The sequence below is a fragment of the Rhinoderma darwinii genome, chromosome 5 (genome assembly GCF_050947455.1).
Source record: "Rhinoderma darwinii isolate aRhiDar2 chromosome 5, aRhiDar2.hap1, whole genome shotgun sequence".
NCBI lineage: Eukaryota > Metazoa > Chordata > Amphibia > Anura > Rhinodermatidae > Rhinoderma > Rhinoderma darwinii.
The window spans coordinates 157,971,513-157,998,038 of record NC_134691.1 but is presented as its reverse complement, the minus strand read 5'-3'; the positions used below and the strand labels follow the sequence as shown (position 1 = coordinate 157,998,038).

General features: G+C 40.2%; 1 protein-coding gene across 1 annotated transcript in view; it reads right to left on the bottom strand.

Moving 5' to 3' along the window:
* Positions 1-26,526, bottom strand: part of LOC142651680 (enoyl-CoA delta isomerase 2-like) — a 60,684-nt gene that overhangs the window by 15,403 nt on the left and 18,755 nt on the right. The window contains exons 4-6 of the mRNA XM_075826675.1: positions 19,155-19,337; positions 17,617-17,686; positions 1,849-1,951 (exon numbers count right to left, since the gene is read on the bottom strand). Of these exons, the coding sequence (XP_075682790.1) occupies positions 1,849-1,951; positions 17,617-17,686; positions 19,155-19,337 (356 nt within the window). The remainder of the gene's footprint in view (positions 1-1,848; positions 1,952-17,616; positions 17,687-19,154; positions 19,338-26,526) is intronic.

Here is a 26,526-nt window from a genome sequence, read left to right as displayed (position 1 = left end):
ATACCCCAAGAAAAATTCCTTGAGGGGTGTAGTTTCCAAAATGGGGTCACTTTTGGGGAGTTTCCACTGTTATGGTCCCTTCAGGGCTTTGCAAACACGGCATGGCACCGAAAACCATTCCAGCAAAATCTGCGCTCCAAAATCCAAATGGCCCTCCTTCCCTTCTGAGCCCCGCTGTGGGTCCAAACAGCAGTTTATTACCACATATGGGGTATTGCCTTAATCGGGAGACATTGCTTTACAAATGTTGGGGTGCTTTTTCTCCTTTATTCCTTGTAAAATCTAAAACATTGTATGTTTTTCCAGAAAAAAAGTAGATTTTCATTTTCACAGACCAGTTCCAATAAATTTAGCAAAAAATCTGTGGGCTAAAAATGCTAAATATAACTCTTGAAAAAATCCTTGAGGGGTGTAGTTTCCAAAATGGGGTCACTTTTGGGGAGTTTCCACTGTTATGGTCCCTCCAGGGCTTTGCAAACACGACATGGCACCGAAAACCATTCCAGCAAAATCTGCGCTCCAAAATCCAAATGGCCCTAGTTCCCTTCTGAGCCCTGCCGTGGGTCCAAACAGCAGTTTATTACCACATATGGGGTATTGCCGTAATCGGGAGACATTGCTTTACAAATGTTGGGGTGCTTTTTCTCCTTTATTCCTTGTAAAAACGAAAACATCGTATGTTTTTTCAGAAAAAAAGTAGATTTTCATTTTCACAGACAAGTTCCAATAAATTTAGCAAAAAACCTGTGGGCTAAAAATGCTAACTATACCCCTAGAAAAATTCCTTCAGGGGTGTAGTTTCCAAAATCGGGTCACTTTTGGGGGGTTTCCATTGTTTTGGCACCACAAGACCTCTTCAAACCTGACATGGTGCCTAAAATATATTCTAATAAAATAGAGGCCCCAAAATCCACCAGGTGCTCCTTTGCTTCTGAGGCCGGTGTTTCGGTCCTTTACCGCACTAGGACCACATGTGGGATATTTCTAAAAATTGCAGAATCTGGGCAATAAATATTGAGTTACATTTCTCGGGTAAAACCTTCTGTGTTACAGAAAAAACTGTATTACAAATGAATTTAGTAAAAAAAAATTGAAATTTGTAAATTTCACCTCTACTTTGCTTTATTTCTTGTGAAATGCCTAAAGGGTTCAAATAATTTCTGAATGCTGTTTTGAGTACTTTAAGGGGTGCAGTTTTTAAAATGGGGTGTTTTATAGGGGGTTTCTAATATATAAGGCCCTCAAAGCCACTTCAGAACTGAACTGGTCCCTGAAAAAATAGCCTTTTGAAATTTTCTTGAAAATATGATAAATTGCTGCTAAAGTTATAAGCCTTGTAACGTCCTAGAAAAATAAAAGCACGTTCAAAAAACAATGCAAACATAAAGTAGACATATAGGAAATGTTAACTAGTAACTATTTTGTGTGGTATAACTATCTGTTTTACAAGCAGATACATTACAATTTAGAAAAATGCAGATTTTTGCAAATTTTCTCTAAATTTTGGTGTTTTTTACAAATAAATATTGAATTTAACGGCAAAATTTTTTCAGTATCATAAAGTCCAATGTGTCACGAGAAAACAATCTCAGAATCGCTTGGATAGGTAAAAGCATTCCGGAGTTATTACCACATAAAGTAACACATGTCAGATTTGAAAAAATAGGCTGTGTCCTTAAGGCCAAAACAGGCTGTGTCCTTAAGGGGTTAATAGAGGAACATTGCATTGATTTAAAAAAAAAAATAAAGTATTGGAAAACCCCTTTAATTAATAAAACACCGGAAGAGAAATGTTTGTACAAGTTTGTGAATTAGCGAGTTCATGCATTTTAAAACTTATATTCTCACTGTAAAATGACTGCTGAATCCCTAGCCATCTTCTCTTTGCCTTCAGGTGGTATACTGGTAAAATTGTTCAAGTCATTGCCGCTGCAAAAGTAATCACCATACCCTATAAAAAAAACATTAAAGAAAATTGTAAGTTGAATTTAGGAGGGGTTGTCTTATCAAAACAGCCCCTTCTCTAAAACGAGGGCCAAGTGACCCCCGGTGATCAGCTGTTGTCCCCATTGTATGGCCAGGGGAAGTTTCATCTGGCCATAGAATGAATAGATGACTACGTAATACATAGCTGGGCTGAGCATGTCCGTGCAGAACCCACTCTTACTTAGTGGCGAGCTGCTCGAACAAAGAGGTTCTGTGACATCCATATGACTTATTAGGGCATGTGGAAAGAGTTTGTCTTGATGAGACAACCCTTTAAACAGACCAAGAAGAGGATTGATGTATATATTAATTTTAAACTTCCAACTATTGTTAATGTGAAACATGTAATTAAGATTTATCAGTATGTTAAATATGCATTGCACTTTAAACCAATTTTGCATAAATCAATAGTTTAAGTCAATATAACAAACTTGGTATTATATCTTATTTCTCCACTTATTACGCCCCCCCACTAAATGTTCACTCTTTCCAAATATACTGCTATATCTATCTCCTGAAGACGAGACGTACTATCAGCTCACTTGGGTATCAGGTCACAGCTGCCCATAGAAGACTATAGCGAGGGGGAGGAGGAAGCAGTAGCAGAGTGTGAAAGGCAGAGAGACACAGACACTGTAGCAGCTTTCATTTAGTGTTTTATCTCACCCCAGTGGTGGATTCACAGCTACGCTGCTTAGTACTATATGATGTCCTACATGCTGATTCTATACGTGTGCTACAAAGAGATTGGAGAGCAGGTTGTTTTATTCCCTAAGTTTGTGGTGTATAGAAGACACGATAGCAGTTAGGCACCACCTACTAGCTCAGGAAAAACTGAGAATTAGAGATAGAGCCTGCAGAGAAAACTGCTAAAAATAAAATGCAGGATACCAGTTATATTGTCCAGAAATTATGTTTTTCCTCATGTACACACGACTGCTTAGTCTGAAAAAGTCACTTGAAACAACATGTACGCTTTAAAGCGTATCTAACCTTGCAGAATAAGCTGTCATATGTGTGTACATGAGGAATAACATTATTTCAGGACATTACATGATTTGTATACTGCATTTTTTTTTTTTTTGAAGTTTTCTCCTGTGCAGAGTCTAGTTCTGATTCTCAATTGCCTCTGAGATAGAGAGCAGAGCCTAACTGTTATTGTCTTCAATACAATGCACATATAAAGAGGAGAACCTTGCTCTCCTATTAGTATCACATATATAGAAGCTGCAACAGCATGGATTACATTATACAGCAGCAATAAGCAGTGTAGCTGAGAATTCAGCACTGGGGTGAGATAAAACACATACCAGCGAGCTGCAACATGTCTGTCAGTGTCTTTTCACTCGGCTTCTGCTCCCCCACCATGGACTAGTATTGGCATCTTGTCTGTGCCTCTCCCTGCTCCCTTCTCCATAGACTTGTATTAACATTGTGTCAGTGACTATCGGTCTATGCTACATTCGCCTGCTCCCCTCTCCATAGACTTATATGGGCAGGCAGTGAAGAGACACACCCCTACCTTCTGCAATCTGTCAATTCTACTCTGTAACTAGGTACAGATTACAGGAAGTGGCAGTATCTTCACACAAAATTTGCATGCACAAAAACAACTAAATTTTAACAGTGAGTAAATTACAAACTTGAGATAGATATAGATATATATATATATATATATATCAGGTCTGCTATTAGATTAGCATAAGTTGTTTAAAAAGTTAGTTTAGTTAACTGTAACGTTAAACACATTTAGGTAATACAGACCTCATAGAGGCGTTCTCGCTCTAGAGGACATTGAATATGTACTTATTAAATATGTTACTATTTTATGGAAATAATACAATAGACTTTTATACCTTTTATTCACGGCAGCAACCACCTTTTTAGAATGAGGACTAAAACTCACATTTTACTTTGTTAAAAATATAATGCACACAAAAAAATGGATGTGCTTAATCAAAGTAATAGTAAGTATATAAAAACATGTATGTGTTTTTACTCATGGTTATTGACATTGTAACTTTTCACATAAAGATTGTCAAATTAATGAGCATAGTAAGGATCTATGACGTTTAGCCATAACATTAAAACCACATTGTGTTGTTCCACCTCATGCCACTGTTATGGTATAAATATATGTATAATGTATCTGGGGCCCCAAGGAGTGAAATGTTATAGAGGAGAACATGTGTTACAATAGAATGGGTATTTTAGAAAGGTTAAGAGAGGAAATAGTTTGCAGCTGCTTCTGCCGTCTCTTGAAATTGCGAACAGATGGTGGTCAATCACTTGACCAACCCCCCTAAGCATAAAAGGAAACCTAAGGGAATACCTTGTGTTCCACCAATGGGTTTTATGGGAAAGAAGGATGTAAGGATTGAATATACAGATGACTCATATGTTATGGAATGTTCTTTGTTCTGATGCTATAAAAGCGACCACTACGGTTAAATAAAGTCAGAAGGATTTTTACTTTGAGAAACGTCTCAGTGTATCTGTTGCTTCTCCGAGCTCGCACCCCCCCACCTGATTTGAACCTGCATGGAGATCAAGGCGTAACGTGACTCAAATTGCGATCACAGAAATTGGCGCCCGAACCAGGGACTTGACCAGAAGGACGGCACCCCACCTAGGGGATCTCCCGGGACTAGAGTGGCGACCACCCGGACGAAGGAACGTGCAGACCACTGCTGCAGCAAGGTAAGAAGACTTAATTCTTACAAACTCTGCTCTGCACCTTCCTGTCTGGTAGGTCACCTTCCCGGTAGTACTCCTGAGGGATAGAGGGGCCACATGAGGGTATTTTTAGTGTAAAAATCTGGTCAAGTCTATATGTAATCCTACCCTCAGGATAAAGTGCCTGATCTCCATGACAGTATTTGTATGAATGTTGTAGAAACCCAGTTTTGTGTCACAAATGCATTTTAGAATAAGGAAATTGTTTTTGGAAAAAACTTCAGATAATCCGGCAAATTACCAAAAACATGTGTACATGCTTCAGGTGACTACGGGGATTATGATAGGCTAAATTTTAGCCCGAAAATCGACAATTTTCTGCAATCTGATAATCCGGCAAAATACCGAAAATGTGTGTACAGCATTGAGGTACTTGCGGGGATTATCATGCACTGATTTTCAGCTCAAAATTCCAGAATTTTCTGCAATCCGATAATCCGGCATGTCAAATGAACAGCTTGATTTTACGTTTTCCTTATTATTTGGATCAGGAATATTTGTCATATTACTGTTATGGTGTGGAGGATATCTCCTTGAGTGGTGTTTAAAGTGAATAAGAAGAAAGTAAGCTAGTTATAAAAGGAATTTAATTCTCTGGCCAGAGTAGAAGAAGGTTTAAAAGGGTTTTGAGGGGATAAGTAACTGTATAAAATAGGTGAGAAAGGTAGTGTGGGACTTTCCCTAACAGCCAATAGCCATAGTGTTTGTTAGTGAAGATAAAAACTGAGAGAGAAGGGTAAGAGTCCCCTCCATCATAGCAGGGCTATGGGAAACAGTCACGGCAAACGAGAGTTTGAGGTATGGCATATGGGTGAGCAAGCACCTGTTAAAAGGGTGTAAGCTTACTAGGGGATCGTAAATCCAGAAATTCACCTATCAGGAAAACTACCCCCTACATAACTTAGGGTCTGCCTATAGGCGACCACTTATAACTAGACAATGGGGAACTGGTGTCCCTATTAAGTACGGAGACTAGAAACTGTCTAAAACAGATGAGAATGGAATTCGTCTGTCAGCTAGAATCTGTAATAAGAGTAAGTACGGAAATTAGAAACTGTCTAAAACAGATGAGAATGGAATTCATCTGTCAGTAGCTAGAATCTGTAACAAGAGTAAGTACGGAAACTAGAAACTGTCTAAAACAGATGAGAATGGAATTCATCTGTCAGTAGCTAGAATCTGTAACAAGAGTACGAGATGAGCACCCCAAAGGACAAACCGCCAAACAGGTAGTAGCAGAAAGAGAAGGTAAAAAGGCAACACAGGGAACAAAAAATAAATAAATAAATAAAAAAAAAATAAAAAAAATTAATGAAAGCATGTGGTCTAGAATCCCATGGACGGTTAGACGCAGAAAAATGGAATGAATGTTGTGACACAAAACGTGGATGGCTGAAAGATGAAAAGTGTCAGAGGAAATTCATATTTTATAAAGTAAAGTTTAAAGCAAAGGAAGTTATAGAAGTAGTAGTTGTTTTAAAGTTGCAAGTGACCTTATAGTAAATTCCCATATGGTATAATTTAGAATCAACTAGTGTGATAAGAGAAGGGGGAGGTGGAGAACAGCTGCTAGTGAGATAAGAAATGTAATCTTGTTCTTGAAATGAATGGACACAACATTAAATGCTGATATAGATATTTTGTATGACTTTGTGTCATATTGTATGTATTAGAAAACAGGACCAGCCGACGCCCGGTAATGGCGTCCGTACCTCATGTTGAGTGTGTCCTCATTGTTGGTGGGAAACCCCCTGCGCACTGTTTCTAATGGGAGAGGCTGCCCCCCCCCCTGCCCCTGATGTGGCCACGCCCGGCCCATCCAAATCAGTATGAAATAATCACCTTGTTAATTTTGTCATTTGTAGTGTTTTTTCTATTTACAGAAGTTCCAGTCTAGTTCACTGATGAAACAACACGTCATCATAATATAGAGATGGTGGCCGACAGATTGTACGGTTAAACATTAACGTAGCTAATTCCTATACAATGGTGTGATAAATGATTGCAGATACGTATGTTGTTTTGCCGGCATTGAAAGTGTTAAGATTGTGAGAGAAGAAGTTGTGAGAAGCTGCGAGTTTGTGACCCCCCTCCCTCCCCCCTAAAGTGTGCTGTGTTTGGGAGGAGGAGGAGGGGGGCTGACTGGGTGCAGTCTGCAGGGCTGATGAGACAAAGGGATCTCAATATGCACTGCTGAGATATATATATCAGTAATGTCTACAAACCGAAATACATTTCTTCTCTTTTGCGCAAGCGCTGTTGGTTATAAAAGTTACGATATTTATGTGTTATGATGTGATCAGATTTCATGTGTTTTGATAATTCAGATGTATTAAACTACAGATACTGTGAGACACGGGGGTTTTGAAAATGTATGTGCCCCCACCGTTATACTGTTTATTGGTTTGCAGTAATTAATGTTATCAGAGATAATATTTTCTGTTTTATTGAATAACTAACTACAATTGTTCTATTTTTGATTTCACACATGAGTTATGTTATTGTAAAGATCAAATGTTTGTCAGGAAAAAGGCATTTTTGTTTCAGGCTGTTGTACATTACAGGAGGTTAAATTAGTGTTATGTTGAGATGTAGTTTTGAACTCTGCTACATCACTCTCGCAGAGTCCACAAAGGGGGGAAGGGTGAAGGAACTGATCAGGTACAATTTTGGTTTATGTGTAAGAGACCATCCCCCTCCAGCAAAGTTACACAGGAGGCGATGTGACGTCACTCACACGAGTTTTTATGGATTTAGATGAGGGAGAAGGCAAAACAAAACTTGTCTGGACATTGTTAATTTGATGTAAAGTTTTTGGGAATGTTTTATTTTTATTTGTTTTTGTATTAATCAAGTATTTGCAGAACCTGATAAAAGTGAGATTCTCAAAGTATTTTGGATTATCAGCTGAATGAGGAGGAGTTGTGTTTGGTAGCGGCTTGTGACACCAATCCATGGAGTACCTCTACGCAATCATATACTTTGTACTGGACTGAACAAAATGGACATGACACTGCGGTTCTCACACAAAGTCATGGACCACAGCAGCGCCCGGTAGCATGTTATTCAGCTAGACTAGACCCTGTGGCCCGAGGTTCCCCATCATGTGTGAGAGTTATTATTGCTGTAAATTCAATGCTAAACAAGGCCTCAGATTTGGTCCTGGCATTTCCACCACATGATATTACTGCTATTCTAACTCAAGTACAACCTAAGCATTTGTCCACTGCAAGACATTTGAGATTAACCTGTGCTCTTCTTCTTCCTGAGCAGGTTACTTTACACCGCTGTACTACATTGAACGCAGCTACCTTACTGCCTTTGGAGCAAGGGGGAGAAGACGTAGGTAAAGTATGGTCACAATTTTTGTCTGAAACTGATGAACATGATTGTATGGCCCAGGAAACAGTGGGGTTCGCACATGTAAAAGATACCCCACTCCAAAACCCAGACCTAATACTCTTTGTGGATGGTTCAAGGTATTGTGTAGAAGGATCTTTTCTTACAGGATATGCAGTAACCACCGAAGATGTAGTCCTAGAAGCAGCCTCCTTACCAGCGTCCCGCTCAGCACAAGAAGCGGAGCTTAAGGCCCTGGCAGCAGCATGCCAACATGCAGAAGGAAAGACAGCAAATATATACACCGACTCTCGATATGCTTTTGGGATTGCACACGATTATGGCCCCATATGGAAGGCTAGACAGTTTTTGACCTCTGCAGGTACACCTGTAAAGAATGCAGACTTTGTAAAATACTTGATGGAGACCCTGATGTTACCCACAGAAGTAGCAGTAGTAAAAATTAAAGCTCACACTAAGGTGAGTTCACCAGAGACAAAAGGGGAAATGCCCTGGCAGACGAAGCGGCAAAGCAAGCAGCACAGAAGCTACCCGTGTTAGCAGCCGTATATCAGATAAAAGATCCAGAGGAAACAAGACCAGCTGTAAGCCCGGAACTACTGCAAAAACTTCAAGGACAAGCAACAGAAGAAGAAAAAGACAAGTGGACGGCCCAAGGAGCAACGCTACGAAAAGATGGCCTCTGGCAGTGCCAGAATGAACTGTGCCTGCCTAAGACAATGTTCCCAATGATGGCCCAGATAACACATGGAGAGACACACCAGTCAAAAACGGCAATGATGGACTTGGTTAACAAAACCTGGTATGCTCCAGGGTTTAGTGTGATGGCCAGCAGTTTTACACAAGGATGCATGATCTGTGCAACACATAATATTGGAAGAACTGTAAAAGTACCACAGAAGCACACACCCAGACCTATATATCCGTTCCAGAGACTGCAGATAGACTATATTCAACTACCCAAAGTTGGTACCTATGAGTATGTGCTTGTTTGTATTGATCTCTTTTCAGGATGGCCAGAAGCTTTTCCAGTAACCAAAGCTACAGCCGTAGCCACAGCAAAGAAACTGATCAACGAGGTGGTGTGCAGATATGGAGTTCCAGAGATGATGGAGAGCGACAGAGGAACTCATTTTACGGGTGAAATCATGAACTATGTGTTGTCAGCTCTAGGCATAAGTCAAGCCCTACATACACCATACCATCCACAAAGTAGTGGGAAGGTTGAGAGACTAAATGGGACTCTCAAATTGAAAATCCAAAAAGTAATGGTAGAAACCGGGAAACCATGGACCGAGTGTCTACCATTAGGCCTCATTCACACGGCAGGGTTTCCCGGCCGGGTGCCGGCCGTTCATAAATCGGCCGGCACCCGGCTGCATTAGGAATGATAGACCCCTAATGGGGCTATTCACACGACCGATTTTTTGACGGCCGGAAAATCCGGCCGTCAAAAAATAGGACATGCTCTATCTTTGCCCGGGCACCCGGCCGCCCGGCTCCCATACAAGTCTATGGGGCCGGGTATTACACGGCCATCACCGGAATGTGTTCCGAGTGATGGCCGGGTTTCCCGGCGCTTGCGCTCTATCTCCTCCTCCTCACAGCGCAGAGTGCATGTGAGGAGGAGGAGTTGATGCCATTCTGGCATCGCTGTACACTGTGTTGCAGGGCCGGGGTGTACAGCAGGTGGAGGGAGCGCTGCGCTGGCTCCCTTCCCCTGCTTGTTAAAAGCACCCTGGCTCGGCGACACCTTCGATGGCGCCGCTAGTAGTAGTAGCAGCAGCTGCTGCTGCTGCTGCGGCTGCTACTACTGTAGCGACGCCACTATAGCAGAGCGGGGAGGTATCTCCCCGCTCTGCTATGTGCTAGCCGCACTTTAGCTCCTTGAAGGAGCGGAATCCCCGTGTTTTCGGGGATTCCGCTCCTGGACAGAGCGCTTGATGTCTCTGTCCATATCTGGGCAGTGACATCAGGGGAAACTCCTGAAGCGGAATCCCCGAACACATGGGGATTCCCCTTCAGGAGCTGCCGCTGATGTCACTGTCCGGATCTGCCCGGCCCGGCACGGATGCATAACTTTATGCAAACCGGCCGGGCAAAATGGCCGATTTTACCGGCCGACACTCGGGCTCGGACCCGACCCGGTCGTGTGAATCCCGCCTTAGCCTTGTTCTCAGTAAGATACACGCCCACAAAAAGAACAGGTCTCAGCCCATATGAGATCTTATTTGGGTCGGCTCCCAGATTAGGATGTTATTTTCCACAGGTGCTCCAAATGCAGTATGGTAGACTAACAGATTATGTATAAACGCTGAACAAACAATTGACCAAGGTGTATGCACAAGTCTTTGCTTCCATTCTAGATCCCGATTCAGTTGAAGGGACGCATAAGCTAGAACCAGGAGATTGGGTCGTTGTCAAAAGACACGTGAGGAAAAGTCTAGACCCAAGATTTGACGGACCGTTTCAAGTCCTTTTCAAGTCCTACTCGTTACAAGCACCTCAGTGAAGCTCGAAGGAAAGGCAAGCTGGATTCACACCAGTCATTGTAAAAAGGTTCTTCAGCCAGAAGAATGAAGATCTTTGCGGTTGTTGCGGCGGTTGTTGCGTGTGCTCTTATACAAAAAGGCAGAACTGCTACTCCTGTACACGTAATCAGTACAGAATCACTGGAACAGTTCAGGACAGTGTGGGCGAATGCCACAGTGGATAGAAAGCAGGGTAACTACACCTGTAAGGCCAATGACCCGTGTTATACTACAAATGTGACTACAACCGAAGGGACTTGGAGAAAAGGACCACATGGAGGGACTGTGTACCTTCACATAGACAAAACAGCCAACATTAGCATACAAGAAGAGACGCCGGGGCTGTTGTTTTGTTGTTATGAACCAGATTTACAGTATCTATAGAAATATACAACCAGTAAAAATAGAAATGAAATGATAAATAAGATTTATGAAAGATGCAACAAGGAGAGGCTCAACTCTACGATTGTAATAAAAGAAACTGATGGGATGATATTATGTATGAATAATAGTCAAATAAGAAATAGAAGATATTTTGTATTCTTGATAACAATTTTAAGAGATAGTTTTAAGCCACATATAACAGTACAAAGTCTGGAAAGAATCCCACACACTTGTAAGAGCGCTGTAACCCAACAGCAGAAAAAGAATGTACACTTCAATATTTCCTTCCCTGAATCCCCCAGCTGTCATAGACAAAAAAAAAAGAGAATGGTATGACCCGCTATTAGGAGGGGTAGGAACGGGATTAGGAGTATTGAATGGTATACAGGTAGAAACAGTTATGAACAAATTAAACTCAGTGGGAGACGACACATCTACTGCATTAAGGATAGGTGCCTCATGGTTACCTACTACCTTTGCCATACAACAGAAAGGGTTAGCTATAGATGAACTGTTCCTAAATGTTTTCAATGAAAGTATGCTAACCGAATATAGAACATTACAGAATGTATCAACTTTTGTAAATTGGACAGTATGTACGCTTAAAACGATGTGGCAACAAGAACAGATGAATAATTTTAAGAATAAATTGTTTAGTAGTCATGTTAGGCAATGGACAGACATTCTGCCCATAGGAGAGAGAAATGATACGTGGTTATTGTTCCAGCCTGAGTATACTGAGTGTACACCTAAATGGTGCGCAGGAAGACTAATAGCATTTCATGTGAAAAATCCTACTCTATTATGCAAATTTATTGTTATGCCAATGGTAATGATTGATCCGGTGACATTATTAGGACAATATTGTATCCTGGAAATGAAAGGAACACACATAGATTCTCAAAATAAGACAAGGAATATAGATTTGTGCCAGTTAACAGAGCATGGATATGTATGTAATCAACAGTCAGGGATATATGAACCCTGTCTAATGCAGCACCAGGATAATGTATGCGCACTCACTATAATCCCAGAAGCTAACCTACAGGTTTATATTGAAGTAGGTCCACAGCATGTATGCTTAATAACTAACAACAAGCAGACCCTTAGCCAGTTTAATCTCATAGGACCATTTTCAGGATGTCTATACAATGTGACGCATTTGACTTGGGGGAACCAAACTATAGTGTTCCTGCCTACTTTAGAAGAAATAATGTCCACTATATGGGTACCTGAACCTTTGCCCTATGGAAATTTTAGTTTGCCACTGGAAGAGTTAAAACAAGTGTTACAAAAGTCTAAAGACGTAAAGAAATTGATAGCAGCCCATAATATAACTCTAAGTAAAGTGAAAGTATTGGCTACAATAGCAGCTAAGGAAGTAATAAATTTATCGTCAGCAATAAAAGATGCTAGTGCCCATCATTGGTATGACATATTTACAGGATTTTCCCCCACTGCCACTAAGATACTGCATGTGTTATTCCAACCCTTGATATGTTTCATAATATTGTTTATATTGCTTACATGTTTCAATTGTTATACATTTTGCAAAATAAGGGAAGCATTCAATCAGAGGCCTATACATTATGATGAAAGAGTGTTGTGAGATTACCCCACCTACATACCTGTGTGAATCAAGTGAAGAAATGGATCGAAGCCTTGCTATCAGGAGATAGAAGTAGCATTGGAATTTAGGTGTTGGTAAAATCACAAAAGGAGGGATTGTTATGGTATAAATATATGTATAATGTATCTGGGGCCCCAAGGAGTGAAATGTTATAGAGGAGAACATGTGTTACAATAGAATGGGTATTTTAGAAAGGTTAAGAGAGGAAATAGTTTGCAGCTGCTTCTGCCGTCTCTTGAAATTGCGAACAGATGGTGGTCAATCACTTGACCAACCCCCCTAAGCATAAAAGGAAACCTAAGGGAATACCTTGTGTTCCACCAATGGGTTTTATGGGAAAGAAGGATGTAAGGATGTAAGGATTGAATATACAGATGACTCATATGTTATGGAATGTTCTTTGTTCTGATGCTATAAAAGCGACCACTACGGTTAAATAAAGTCAGAAGGATTTTTACTTTGAGAAACGTCTCAGTGTATCTGTTGCTTCTCCGAGCTCGCACCCCCCCACCTGATTTGAACCTGCATGGAGATCAAGGCGTAACGTGACTCAAATTGCGATCACACCACCAAAATAGCTCTAAACTCGTTGAGGAATGGACTCCACAAGGTGTCATGATTTTTTTTTTTTTTACATATTGCTTTTAGTATGATATGAACATAAATTTTATTTATTTGTGTTCGTGTGTTCTACTTTTTACTTTTTTCTTACTTTTACTTCTCTATGGGGGCTGCCATTTTTTTTTTCATCTCTGTATGTGTCGATTAACGACACATACAGAGATGGAATACGGCACATACATCCCCATAGAGAATGCGAACGGGAGCCGTTCCATTCTCTGCAGCGTACGCCGTCTGTGTGGGAACGGCGCATGCGCCGCTCCCACACAGACCAGAACTAGGCTCGTTAGCAGAGCGAAATCCGGCGCCATTTTCATGCTGCTGCCGGACAGTAAGATGACGACTTCGGACCGCGCCTTCCGCCCATATGTTCAAGGTAGCGAAGACGCAAGGAATAGGAGCGGAGGCGGCAGGAGCAGGTAATTTATGTTTGTGTATGTGATGTGTGTATTATGTTCGTGTTATACTGTCTGCTGAGCACTGTATCTAATCCTCCTACACTGTGCAGTCGCTCAGAAAATGGTGGCACACAGTGTAGGAGGTATGAAGATTCAAACCCCTCCTTCTCCTGGAACTAGCCAGAATGAGGGGGGATTGTGTGAGTACACTAGATCGAGTGTGTCTACCCCAAATTTGCAGCATAAAGCAATGAGGTTGCTTTACCACATTGACCATGCTGCAAGTTTGGGAACTGCTCCCTCTAGTGACCAGCACGTGGAAATGTTATAAATTAGAATCTAATCTATAATATTTCTGGACTTGTGAAAAATGTAAAAAAATTAAAACAATGTGTAATCACTTAAATAATAATTAGATGCCAGTAGACTAGAAGTATAAGAAAATGAAAAAATACTTTATTGAGGATAACATGTAAACATACTATGATAAAAAGAGAATCCATAAACCAACAGGTTAAAAAGACATACAAGCCATGCAGCTCATGAGGTGAACAGGTTGTATAAACGAGGAATGAATGAATAATAAATGCCTGGTTGTATAAACTATCACTGTATGTGTTAACACGCTAAATCCTGCCCACAAAGGTTTAAAACAACATTAAATAGACATGTGCCATGTAAAGTAATTAAAGTAGATAACAAATATGTATGAAGATTGCAGAAAATAAACAGTGTTAACAAGTGAAACAATATTGGAGCAGATTGCGACAGTTGAACATACCCATGATAAGTCCAGGACTAGATGCACGGCAAGATGTCCGCCCCTTGCCGTGCATCTAGTCCTGGACTTATCATGGGTATGTTCAACTGTCACAATCTGCTCCAATAAAGTTTCACTTGTTAACACTGTTTATTTTCTGCCATCTTCATACATATTTGTTATCTACTTTAATTACTTTACATGGCACATGTCTATTTAATGTTGTTTTAAACCTTTGTGGGCAGGATTTAGCGTGTTAACACATACAGTGATAGTTTATACAACCAGGCATTTATTATTCATTCATTCCTCGTTTATACAACCTGTTCACCTCATGAGCTGCATGGCTTGTATGTCTTTTTAACCTGTTGGTTTATGGATTCTCTTTTTATCATAGTATGTTTACATGTTATCCTCAATAAATTATTTTTTCATTTTCTTATACTTCTAGTCTACTGGCATCTTCTTCTTTAGGTTATATATTTATGCTTTGGATGCTTTTGTGGGTACACGCCCCAGGATCTAGCTCACACCTGATTACTTGTTTGCTGACAGCTGCATTGCATTTCTCTTGGGCTGATCAGATCCATGCTGTGCTTTTCGGCTATATACTTAAATAATAATTGTTTAACTAAAAAATAAAAAAAAAAATAATTTCTAGCGACACATTCCCTTTAAGGTCTCCTGTTGTATCGGGCCCAAAGACATTAGCAGCAGATCCTATAGGTTTTGCAAGATGCAAAGTGTCTCAGTCGATTGGTCTTGTTTTTTTTTTGTATATCCTATAGATGCTTGATCGGATTTAGATCTGGGGAATTTGGAGGCCAAGTCAACACCTTGTACTCTTTGTCTTTGTCATGTTCCCCAAACCATTCGTGAGCAATTTTTGCAGTGTGGCAGAGCGCATTATCCTGCTGAAATTAGCCACTGCTGCTGTTCTTGGTTTGCAACAATGTTTAGGTAGGTGGTACGTGTCGAAGTAACATCCACATGAATGCCAGGACCCGAGGTTTCCCAGCAAAACAATGCCAAAAGCGTCTCACTGCTTTTTCCGGCATGCCTACTTCCCATATTGCATCCTGGTGCCATCTCTCCTCAGATAAGAAACACTCAAACCCACCCAGCATGTCCACATGATGTTAAAGAAAATATGATTCATCAGAAGAGACCACCTTCTTCTGTTACTCCATGGCCCAGTTCTAAAACTCATTTACCTATTGTGGGCGTTTTCAGCAATGGACATGTGTCAGCATGGGAACTCAGACCGGCTTGCGGCTGCGCAGCAAGCTGCGATGCACTCTGTATTCGGACACCTTTCTATCATAGAAAACAAAAGTGGAATATATAGGCGCTCTCTAGGGCAATATCGTCTTGTTTAATAGTATTGTTCAGTAGAATGCAAAGAGGTAAAGTAGTGAAAAGCTACTAACCTGTGGGAGTTGTGCTAAACGTTACGACCAACTCTATAGTGCAATTTGAAAGAAGCTATGCCATCTATATCAAAAGCTGCAGCTGTCAGTAGGAGATCCTCCGAAGGATTTCCTAGGACCAGAAGGTTAGCACATGCAAAACAGGTATCAACAAAACAAACAAAAAAAACCTGTAGAAAAGGCACTGCTGTATTGCTGGTCAGGAATAACAACAATGTCCTCCGGCTAGTTTCAATTGTTATATCTGAAAAGCAATATAGCAGCACTTTAAGATATAGGAGTATTTTGGGCTTTTACCTGTAATAGACCTTTCTATCATAGCCAGTAGTAACTTTTTCATCAATTTGTGCTACAGTAGCTCTTCTTTGGGATTACATCAGACCAGCTGGCCTTTTCTCCCCGCGTGCATCAATGAGCCTTGGGTATCCATGACCCTGCTGCCACTTCACCGGTTGTTTTTACTTTGGACCACTTTTGGTAGGTACTAACCGCTGCATACTGTGAACACCCGACAAGACCTTCAATTTTGGAGATACTCTGACCCAGGCGTCAAGCCATCACAATTTGGTCCTTGTCAAAGTCGCTCAGATCTATACGTTTGCCCACTTTTAACACATTAACCTCAAGAACGGACTGTTCACTTGCTGCCTAATATATCCCACCTTTTGACAGGCGCCAGTGTAACTAGATAATTAACCCCTTAGTGACCAGTCTATTTTAGGCCTTAATAGCTCTTTGAATGTGACGATGGAAAGACCAAAAAATTGCTTTGTCATTACTTTTTTATTTTTCGACATAGCTGTATAAGGACTTGTTTTTTGTGGGACAAGTTGTGTTTTTTAATGCCACCATTTTGGGGTACATATCATTCATTGATTTACTTTAACTTTTTATTTGGTAATGGAAAAAAAAAACTGAAATTTCGCAATTCTTTTATTGCGTTTTAAATTTGCACCGTTTAACGTGTGGTATAAACAACACCATAACTTTGTTTAGAAGGTTGTTACGATTGCGGCGATATGTTATGTTTTACTACTTTTACACAATAAAAACACTTTTTTTTTTCAAAATTATTTGTTTTTGTGTCACCATATTATAAGAGACATAACTTATTTATCCGCCGATGCAGCTGTATGACGGCTTATTTTTTGCGGGACGACATGCCGTTTTTATTGGTACAATTTTGGGGTACATAAAACTTATTATTCACTTTATCACATTTTTTGGAAGGCAGGATTTATAGTTGGGGTTGCTACGGACGCTCGATACCAAATATGTTTCGCTTTTTTTATTTTTTTTCCATAACAAAGCATTTTGTAAGGGGAATTTTTTTCTTTCATTTTTCTTTTAATTTGTGATTTTTCTTTATTATAAATTGTATTAAACTTTTTTTTAGTTCCACCAGGGGACTTTACTACGCAATATTTTGATTGTTTTTATAATACATTGTAATACTTCTGTATTGCAGTGTATTATTCCTGTCAGTGTAAAACTGACAGGCATCTATTAGGCCATGCCAACGGTATCAATGCTAATTTAGATCCCGCCCGGTAGAGCAGGTGCCTGGGTGACTCTAGACAGCCTGACACCTGCTCTAGCCGGCACAGGACACTTGTGCCTGGCTTATATCACAGCACCACCTTTTCACGGCGATGTGGCATAAGTACACTTAATGGCCGTCGTGAAAACACAGATTAGCGGCCATTATTGTTATTCACTTCACCTGTCAGTGGTTTTAATGTTATGGCTGAACAGTGTAAAGGTCCAGGAATAAACATACCAGTCAATACGGTAATAACGGAGTCATCTTTCGCAGCTTCATCTAAAGCCAAACCAATTTCCTCGTACATCTGAAAAAAAAAAAGACCAATTGTGGTATAGTAAGACACATGATTATTCAGAAGCTAGATAGCCTTAACCCCTTAAGGACGCAGCCTGTTTTGGCCTTCAGGACACATTTTTTAAAATCTGACATGTTTCACTTTATGTGGTAATAACTTCGGAATGCTTTTACCTATCCAAGCGATTCTGAGATTGTTTTCTCGTGACACATTGGACTTTATGTTACTGGCAAAATTTGCTCGATACATTCAGTATTTAATTGTAAAAACACCAAAATTTTGCGTAAAATTGCAAAAATTAGCATTTTTCTCAATTTAAATGTATCTGCTTGTAAGACGGATAGTAATACCACACAAAATTGTTGCTAATTAACATCCCCCATGTTATGTGAAACTAAGTAACTTACTAATGTACTTTAATTAAAAATTCTGTACTATATGGTGCAGTTCAAACCTCATGAATTATTCAGGAAGTGCTGGAGCTTTTCTAATAATGTTGACGCTCCGACACGGCCTCACGTGACTGAGCTCTTGCTTTATGTGCTGTTCGTGAACATGACCGCAAGGAGCTGTCACATTGCCTATTGCTTGAGTCCCGAGCAAAGCATCAGCTAGCGCTTTGCTCGTGACTCCAGCACTGCTCCCGACGTCCATATTTGGTCAACTCAGGGGTTTCCCATCGCTGGAGTCCCCGAGCAAAGCATGAGCCGATGCTCTGCCTGGGGACTCCACAACTTCTGCCCATGTCATTGTCACTGTCCATATATGGACAATGATGTCAGCAAAACAGTACTGGAGTCCCGGAGCAGAGCATCAGCTGATGCTCTGCTCGGGGACTCCAGTACAGCTGCCGACGTCATTGTCCATATATGGACAGTGACAATGACATGGACAAAAGTTGTGCTCTGCTCGGGACTCAAGCAATAGGCAATGTGACAGCCACTTGCGGTCATGTTCACGAACAGCACATGAAGCAAGAGCTCAGTCACGTGGGGCCGTGTCGGAGCGTCATCATTATTAGAAAAGCTCCAGCACTTCCTGAATAATTCATGATGTTTGACCTGTACCATTTAGTACAGAATTTTTAATTAAAGTGTATTAGTAAGTTACTTAGTTTCACATAAATATATTATTGCAATGCAATTTTTGGTCCCCTGATAGCCCCTTTAATGTGCTTCTGATATCTTGAATTGCTTAGTGTAAGTGGTAATACATTCTTATAGCTTTATCTCTTAATTTTAATGGGCACCATTTAATGCCTCATTTCCTGAAGGAAAAATATGCATTTAGGCACCACATCCATAGGCAATTACAGTGGATCATGAAGGGCCCCTCAAGCTGCATGGACCCACAATCCATAAACCGGTTGACCAACCACACAGCTCCTTAATTTTAATACATAAAAAGATGCACAAATTATATATCCATCAAAAACATTAAACAAATAATAGTGACATAAACAGAATATTTATCTTACCTGCAATGTGATAGCATTTTTCTTTTCTGGTCTGTTCAAAAATATCTTCGTTATATTGTCTTCACTAACAACCTGTAATGTATCATATTGTTCACGAGTGCTCAATGATGCGGAATCTTTCAAAGGGGCTTCAGAAGAGACCAAATTGTTAACAAGTTCTACATAGGACTTTCTGGCTTCATCCTAAAAATTTATACAGAAAACAAAAAACAACATTACCAACGTCCCTAAATAATGGCACTACATTATAATATATTGCTTCTAGAAACAGTTTATATCTCTGTACGACATCCAGGAATAGGAGTGTGACAGAGAAACCCATAGTTTTAGAAAGCCATCAAAATCAGGCAGAACTTACCTTTCTTGCTGTCAAAAGACGGCGTGTAAAAAAGACGCCCGCGTCAAAGAAGTGCATGTCACTTCTTGAGATGTACTGGAGCCGTTTTCCATTGACTCCATGGAAAAACAGCTCCAATTACGTCCGTAATGGACGCTGCGAAAAACGCCTGCACATGTCATTACGCCTGAAATTCCGGAGCTGTTTTCTCCTGAAAACAGCTCCGTAATTTCAGCTGTAATGGACCCTGCTGTGTGAACATACCCTTTCAGTGACCGCAAAGTCTAGTCTCCTAACAGACTTAACTATGGTGACTGTGGTACAGACAATAACTCATATCCAGGCCTGGGTGAAAACAGGGCAGGGAGGCACCACCCATGAAACCAGAAAAGGAAGATGGCTCTCAGTCCTGGGCTAAGTTGGGATGACACCTGCTTAAAACGAGATGGAATGCAGAGAAGTAGGGAACAGTGGTAATGTACATATAGCTAGGGAGTTTGTTGAACTGTTGAAAGACAGTTTCAATTAAAGGGGTTATTCCCACCTTCCCTAGGATATGCCATTACTTTATTAACGGTGGGCGCTCAACCTCTGGGACTTCCACCGATCCAGGGACTGAAGGGGGCCACAGTGCAGATTTAGTGCACAGTAGGAACTCCCTGCCACCTGGCTGTGCAGGGAAAACCAGTGAAGGGAGCGCTGCTGCCCCTTCATTCTCGGGATCAGCTTGCTACAGATGCATATTTATGTGTTATAAGACAACTGGGTTACGTAACACACCATGGGGTCTCAGGAGGTTGCAAAAAAAATAAAAATATGGACCCAAGAGGGACATCTTGTCTGTTGCATTTCACAGGAAGATGCCTCCAGCCAATTCTTTACTATAAAGCATTACTCACTAACTATACATGGTGTGTGATCTTATAAGTACAGTAGGCCACACAGTAGAGAGAGCTGTGATGAGACTTTTTACTGGCATTCTTAGGAGGCCATTATCCTTTGCACAAATAGGTCTGTCCCTTTTATAGGCCGTGGTCTACACTACGGAATCACCTGACAGGTATCAAACCAGTGGTGTTACACAACACTCGAGTATAGCAGCTCTATTTGTCCACCAAGCCAATTATCTGCATTGTATCTCATGCGTAATGACATCTACTTAAATAGTATAGCGCCACCTGGTGTTCACAATGTATGGAAATGAGCACGCCTTCGAAAAGCTATGATGAATGCAAGGACTGTTGATACGCAACATTCACAGCTAGATTCTGGGGAATATCTTATGTAGAAAGCTTGATGTAGCAGCACAAGCCTCAGAAATCATAACTTCAGGCACGAGACTACGATGTAACCTGTAATTTAAAACGAGATTACGCTTGCCTTGCTGTAAATCTCACACAAACGTTACAGAAGTGTCAGGATTGTGAATAGACATCACGTCCTGGCTGGAGGTAATGCATATTCATTGTCAGGACACTTGAGTAACGTTAGTGTGTGTGTGTGAGTGTGCATGTGGCTGCACATAGTGATCTAGTAAGAACACTATGTGCTGTGTAAATGAATAGAGAGAAGTGTATGACGCTGATTGGTCACTGATTGGTCAGCATCATACACTTCTCTCCACAATGCCCACTTGGTCAAAAAGTAAAACACGCCCAGCTTTTCATTAAGAAACTCATTAGCATAAAGCTAAAATAGGTCATAACTCCGTGAAAAATGATCGGTTTTCTAAATAAAAAACACTGCTGTTATCTACATTACAGCGCCGATCATATTATGTAGAAGATAGGGCATTTATAATGTGGTGACAGAGCCTCTTTAACCCCTTAGTGACCACTAATACGCCTTTTTACGTGATTCACTACTGGGCTTTAGGCTAGGCTGACGCCTTTTCACGTCAGCCTAGTCTAAGTCCTGCACGGGTCTCCCGTGCAGGCAGGAGCCGGGGCTCTGCTGTCTGATGACAGCTGAGCTCCTGCTCCAACGCCCGCGATCGAAGTTTACTTCGATCACGGCCGTTTAACCCGTTAAATGCCGCCGTCAATAGCGACCGCAGTATTTAACTTTGTTTACAGAGGGAGTGCGCTCCCTCTGTCACCCATCGGCGGCCCACGAATGCAATCGCGGGTCTCCGATTGGGGTGTCATGGCAGCCGGGGGACTGATAAAAGCCCCCAGGTCTGCCCTGGACATATGCCTGTTAGGACGCGCCGGAGGCACGTCCTAACAGATTGCCTGTCAGATTTACACTGACAGGCAATAATGCTCTGGTATACGAAGTATACCAGAGCATTATAGCAGCAATCGGAACATCGCACAGTAAAGTCCCCTAGTGGGACTAATAAAATCAGTCATCAAAGTGAAATAAAGATTATTAATAAAAAGTACAGTAAAAAAATAAATAAAACCATTTTTTTCCATAAAAAGTGGTTTTATTTAGTAAAAGTGTAAAAAAAAATAAAAGTACACATATGTGGTATCGCCACGACCGTAATGACTCCATTAATAAAGTTAATATGTAATTTAAACCGCAAAGTGAACACCGTAAAAAAAAAACAACGCCAAAAACTATGGCGAAATTGCAATTTTTTTCCATTGCCCCCCAAAAAAGTCATAATAAAAATGAATCAATAAGTCCCATGTACCCCAAAACAGTACCATTCAAAACTACGTCTCGTCCCGCAGAAAACAAGCCCAAAAAATCACTACATTGATGGAAAAATAAAAAAATTACGGCTCTTGGAAAGCGACGATGCAAAAACAAATAATTTTAGTTCAAAAGTGTTTTTATTGTGCAAAAGTCGTAAAACATAAAAAAACCTCCACATATGTGGTATCGCCGTAATCGTACCGACCCATAGAATAAAGGTCACATGTTAATTACGTCGCACAGTGAACGGCGTCAATTTAAAAACGCATAGAACAATGGCGGAATTTCAGTTTTTTTTTATAATCCCCCCCAAAAAGGTTAATAAAAGTTAATATAAAAATTATATGTACCCAAAAATGGTGCCATTAAAAAGCACAACTAATCCCGCAAAAAATAAGTCCTCATACAGCTATGTAGACGAAAAAATAAAAACGTTATAGCTCTTTGAATGCGACTATAGAAAAACGAATAAAATAGCTTGGTCATTAAGGCCTAAAATGGGCTGGTCACTAAGGGGTTAATGACCAAGCATTTCTATTTGTTTTTTCCTCCCTGCCATTCAAGTCATAATTTTGTTTATTTTTACTTCGACATAGCCATACGAGTGCTTGTTTTTTGCGGGACGAGTTGGATTTTTCAATTGCACCATTTTTGGATGCATTTATGACATTGATTAACTTTTATAAAAAGAAAAAAACATTTGGGAGAGAATTGAAAAAAAACCCCAGCAATTCCAGAATTGTTTTTCGCGTTTCAAATTTACACCGTTAACTATGTGGTGTAAATACTACGTTACCTTTATTCTATGGGTCAGTGCAATACCACATATGCATAGGTTTTTTTATGTTTTACTACTTTTGCACAATTGAAACACTTTAAAACAAAAACTATTTGTTTTTGCATTGCCACATTCAAAGAGCCGCAACTTTTTTATTTTTCGCCGATGCAGCCATATGTGGGCTTTTTTTTTTTCGTGGGACGAGATGTAGTTTTCATCTATTATATATTTTCCAAAGCGTTGGAATAGAAACATGCAGTCCTAAATCAACACTATATAAATCTGTAATGTATATATTGCTTCATTTCATTTCTTTTGCGCTTCCAATAACATTATTTACACTCTAGCAATTAAATTAATATCGAGAGGTAGCAATTAAACTCATACTGAGAGGTATTTAAATAGTGAGCTTTTACTCTATCCATTACCGTAAGTCAACCTCCCGAGCAACGCCAGGTATAAAAGCTAGCTGGCATTATTTTGGACTGCATGGGACTTATTGATTAACGTTTATTTAATTTTTGGGGGGAGGGGGGAGATTGTAAAAAAAAAAAAAAAAAAAAGAACCAATCTCGACGTAGTTTTTGTGTGGATTTTTGGACAGCGTTCACCGGGCGGTGTAATTAATGTGTTAACTTTATTGTTTGGGTAGTTACAATCGCTGCTATACCAGATGTGTATTTTTTTAATTTTGGTTTTACACCTTATGGAAAAAAGTGGTTTTAATTTTTACTGTAATCTTTTTATTGTTTTAATAAACTTTATTTAACGGTTTAAATTATTTTTTTTAGTGCCACTAGGAGACTTTACAATGCGATGTTCTGATCACAGATAGAATGCTTTGATATAGTCAGTAAACCAAAGCATTATTGCCGGTCAGTATAAAAATGACAGGAAATCTATTGGGCCACCCCTCTAGCTCGGGCTAATCGGCATATAGCCATTTATTGGGCCCCTGACTGCTATAGCAACACGTCCGTGGCCATCGATCGTGTTCGTGGGCCGCCAATGGGTGACGGAGGGAGACCCCTCTCTGTCAAACCACTTAAATGCCGCGGTCAATATCGAACGCAGAATTTAAGCAGGTAAATGGCTGGGATTGGAGGTTTTTCCAATCCTAGGCGTTGCGGCGGCTGCCCGGCTGTCATTCACAGCCGGGCTCCTACAGTGATAATGCGCGAAAGTGTTAATTAAGTATTTGGCAGAGTTGTTATTTATCATTACGATTATGTTGTGGAAAATCCACGGATTGTCATAGCAGATTTTAGCTTTTGCAATTCATAGAGTGAAATTCGCAGCACAATTGTCGTGGATTAACTGCAGATTTGCCACGGTTTCGTTACAAAATCCATGATAGATTTTTTTTCTGCCACTTCTGAAATCAGTTTAACAGGTTCGTAAGTAATTAATAACAAATGTCATTTTTGTTTATTGTATAGTTAGATGGAGTGTAGCGAACATTACATAACACATTGCCCAATTCATACAAAAACATTATAATCAACTTTATAAAGATTACCACACATGATAAAGTTGAATAAAAAAAAATTCATCCCACAAATTCAATCAATGATACAATTTAAGCATTGTGTCAGTAATTTCTGGACTTAATCTTCTTTCAATAATACTTAAGAAGTTTTCTCACTCATGGCATAGTTCCTACAATACATATTCATGCTTTTGTACATGCTTGGTTAATTAAACAATGGCCTCAAGAAACTACATTTGTTGTAGAATGTCAGGTCACATGAGGAATTAACCCCTTAATACCGCACATGTTATGGGCCTTAAGGACTAAGCAATTTATTTTTAAGTTTTTTCATCGTTGCACTCCAAGAGCCACATTTTTTATTTTTTTCCGTTGATGAGGCCATCGATTAGCTTTTAGGATTTTTTTTTATTTGAGATGGGATACAATAAAATAGTTCAACCATTGTGTTCTGCATTTTTTTTTAACATGTGGTAAAAATAAAAGTTATTTAACAGACCTAATTTAACTTTTTTTTTTTTTTTGGTCCCCCCCCCCCGCCCTGAAGTGGCCTTATAGGTAGAAGCTCGTGGCAGACCTGGGGGCCTTTGTTAGGCCTAGGCGATTATGACCTAAATCACAAAACAAAATCACGATTAGTTGAACATGTAACCTCCATTAAGATTAATTAATTATTTAGGCCACAGCCCTTTTGCATACCACGCTCCCTATTTGCATGCTAACGTCATGTAATATTTATCCCCTGAGCCTGCTGTATATAATATACCCGACACTGCCCACACACAGTATATTGCCTCTTAGCCCCTAAAGCTGCCCTCCACAGTATAAAATCCCCCATAGCTGTCTCCTCATAGTGTCTCATAGCTGCCCCCACACTGTATAATGCCCCACAGCTGTCCCCACGCAGTAAAATGCCCCCATACAGCCCCAAAAGTGCCTAATAAAAAACACACTCCCAACCCCTGTTCCAACGACGAGTGGAGGAGGTTCCTCTGGTTACACGGTGTAGAGTGGCTCGATGACGTCACTGCCTTGCGCCTATCTGCAACGAGCCGTGAGCGTCCGGCAATACATAATGAATGGTAGAGCAGGGGCTGTAAGGATTCATTGGATTCAACTGTATCTGTTTCCTGAAGACGCAAATACAATTGAAGCTGGGGGAAAAAAAAAAAAAATGCGCAACTTGTCTGTTAATTGCGCTGAATTTCGTTTTTTTCTTCAAATAATTGCCTAGTCCTAGTTAGGCCCCTGGCTGCCTTGTCAACCCATTGGCCTCCTCCCTGTTAAACATCTAAGATGCCGTGATCAGTAGCGACTATTATTGGCCCACTATCAGTGCCCTGATGTCTAAGACTGTTAGAAACAGCCTGGGCATCGAGATTGCACAGCGCTGCAATCGTCTTTTGAAGAACCACTGTAAAAAGATGTTGCATCAGAAGCCATCCCCTAAACGGCCGTAGTGAAAACACAGTAGTTGAGGGGTTAAAGCACATCCCAGGGTTTTCCATTAGCAATTGTTCTGAGATTTTGAAAGGGCGTGATAAGTCCCCATTCTTTAACGGACGCAGCCCTGTTTTAGCCTTAAGGCTCAGAGCCCATTTTTTAAATCTGACATATTTCACTTTATGTGGTAATAACGTCGGAATGCTTAAACCTATCCAAGCGATTCTGAGATTATTTTCTCGTGACACATTGGGCTTTATGTTAGTGGTAAAATTTGTTCGATATATTCAGTGTATATTTGTGAAAAATTGCAAAATTTAGAGAAAATTTTGAAAAAATACAATTTTTCTGAATTTAAATGCATCCGCTTGTAAAACAGATGGTTATACCCCCCCAAAATAGTTACTAGTTCACATTTCCCATATGTCTACTTTAGATTGGCATCGTTTTTTTTTTTTTTTTTTATTTTTCTTGGACGTTACAAGACTTAGAACATAACCAGCAATTTCTCATATTTTTAAGAAAATTTCAAAAGCCTTTTTTTTTTGAACCTGTTCAGTTCCAAAGTGGCTTTGAGGGGCCTATGTATTAGAAACCCCCATAAAACACCCCATTTTAAAAACTAGACCCCTCAAAGTATTCAAAACAGCATTTAGAAAGTTTTTTTTAACCCTTT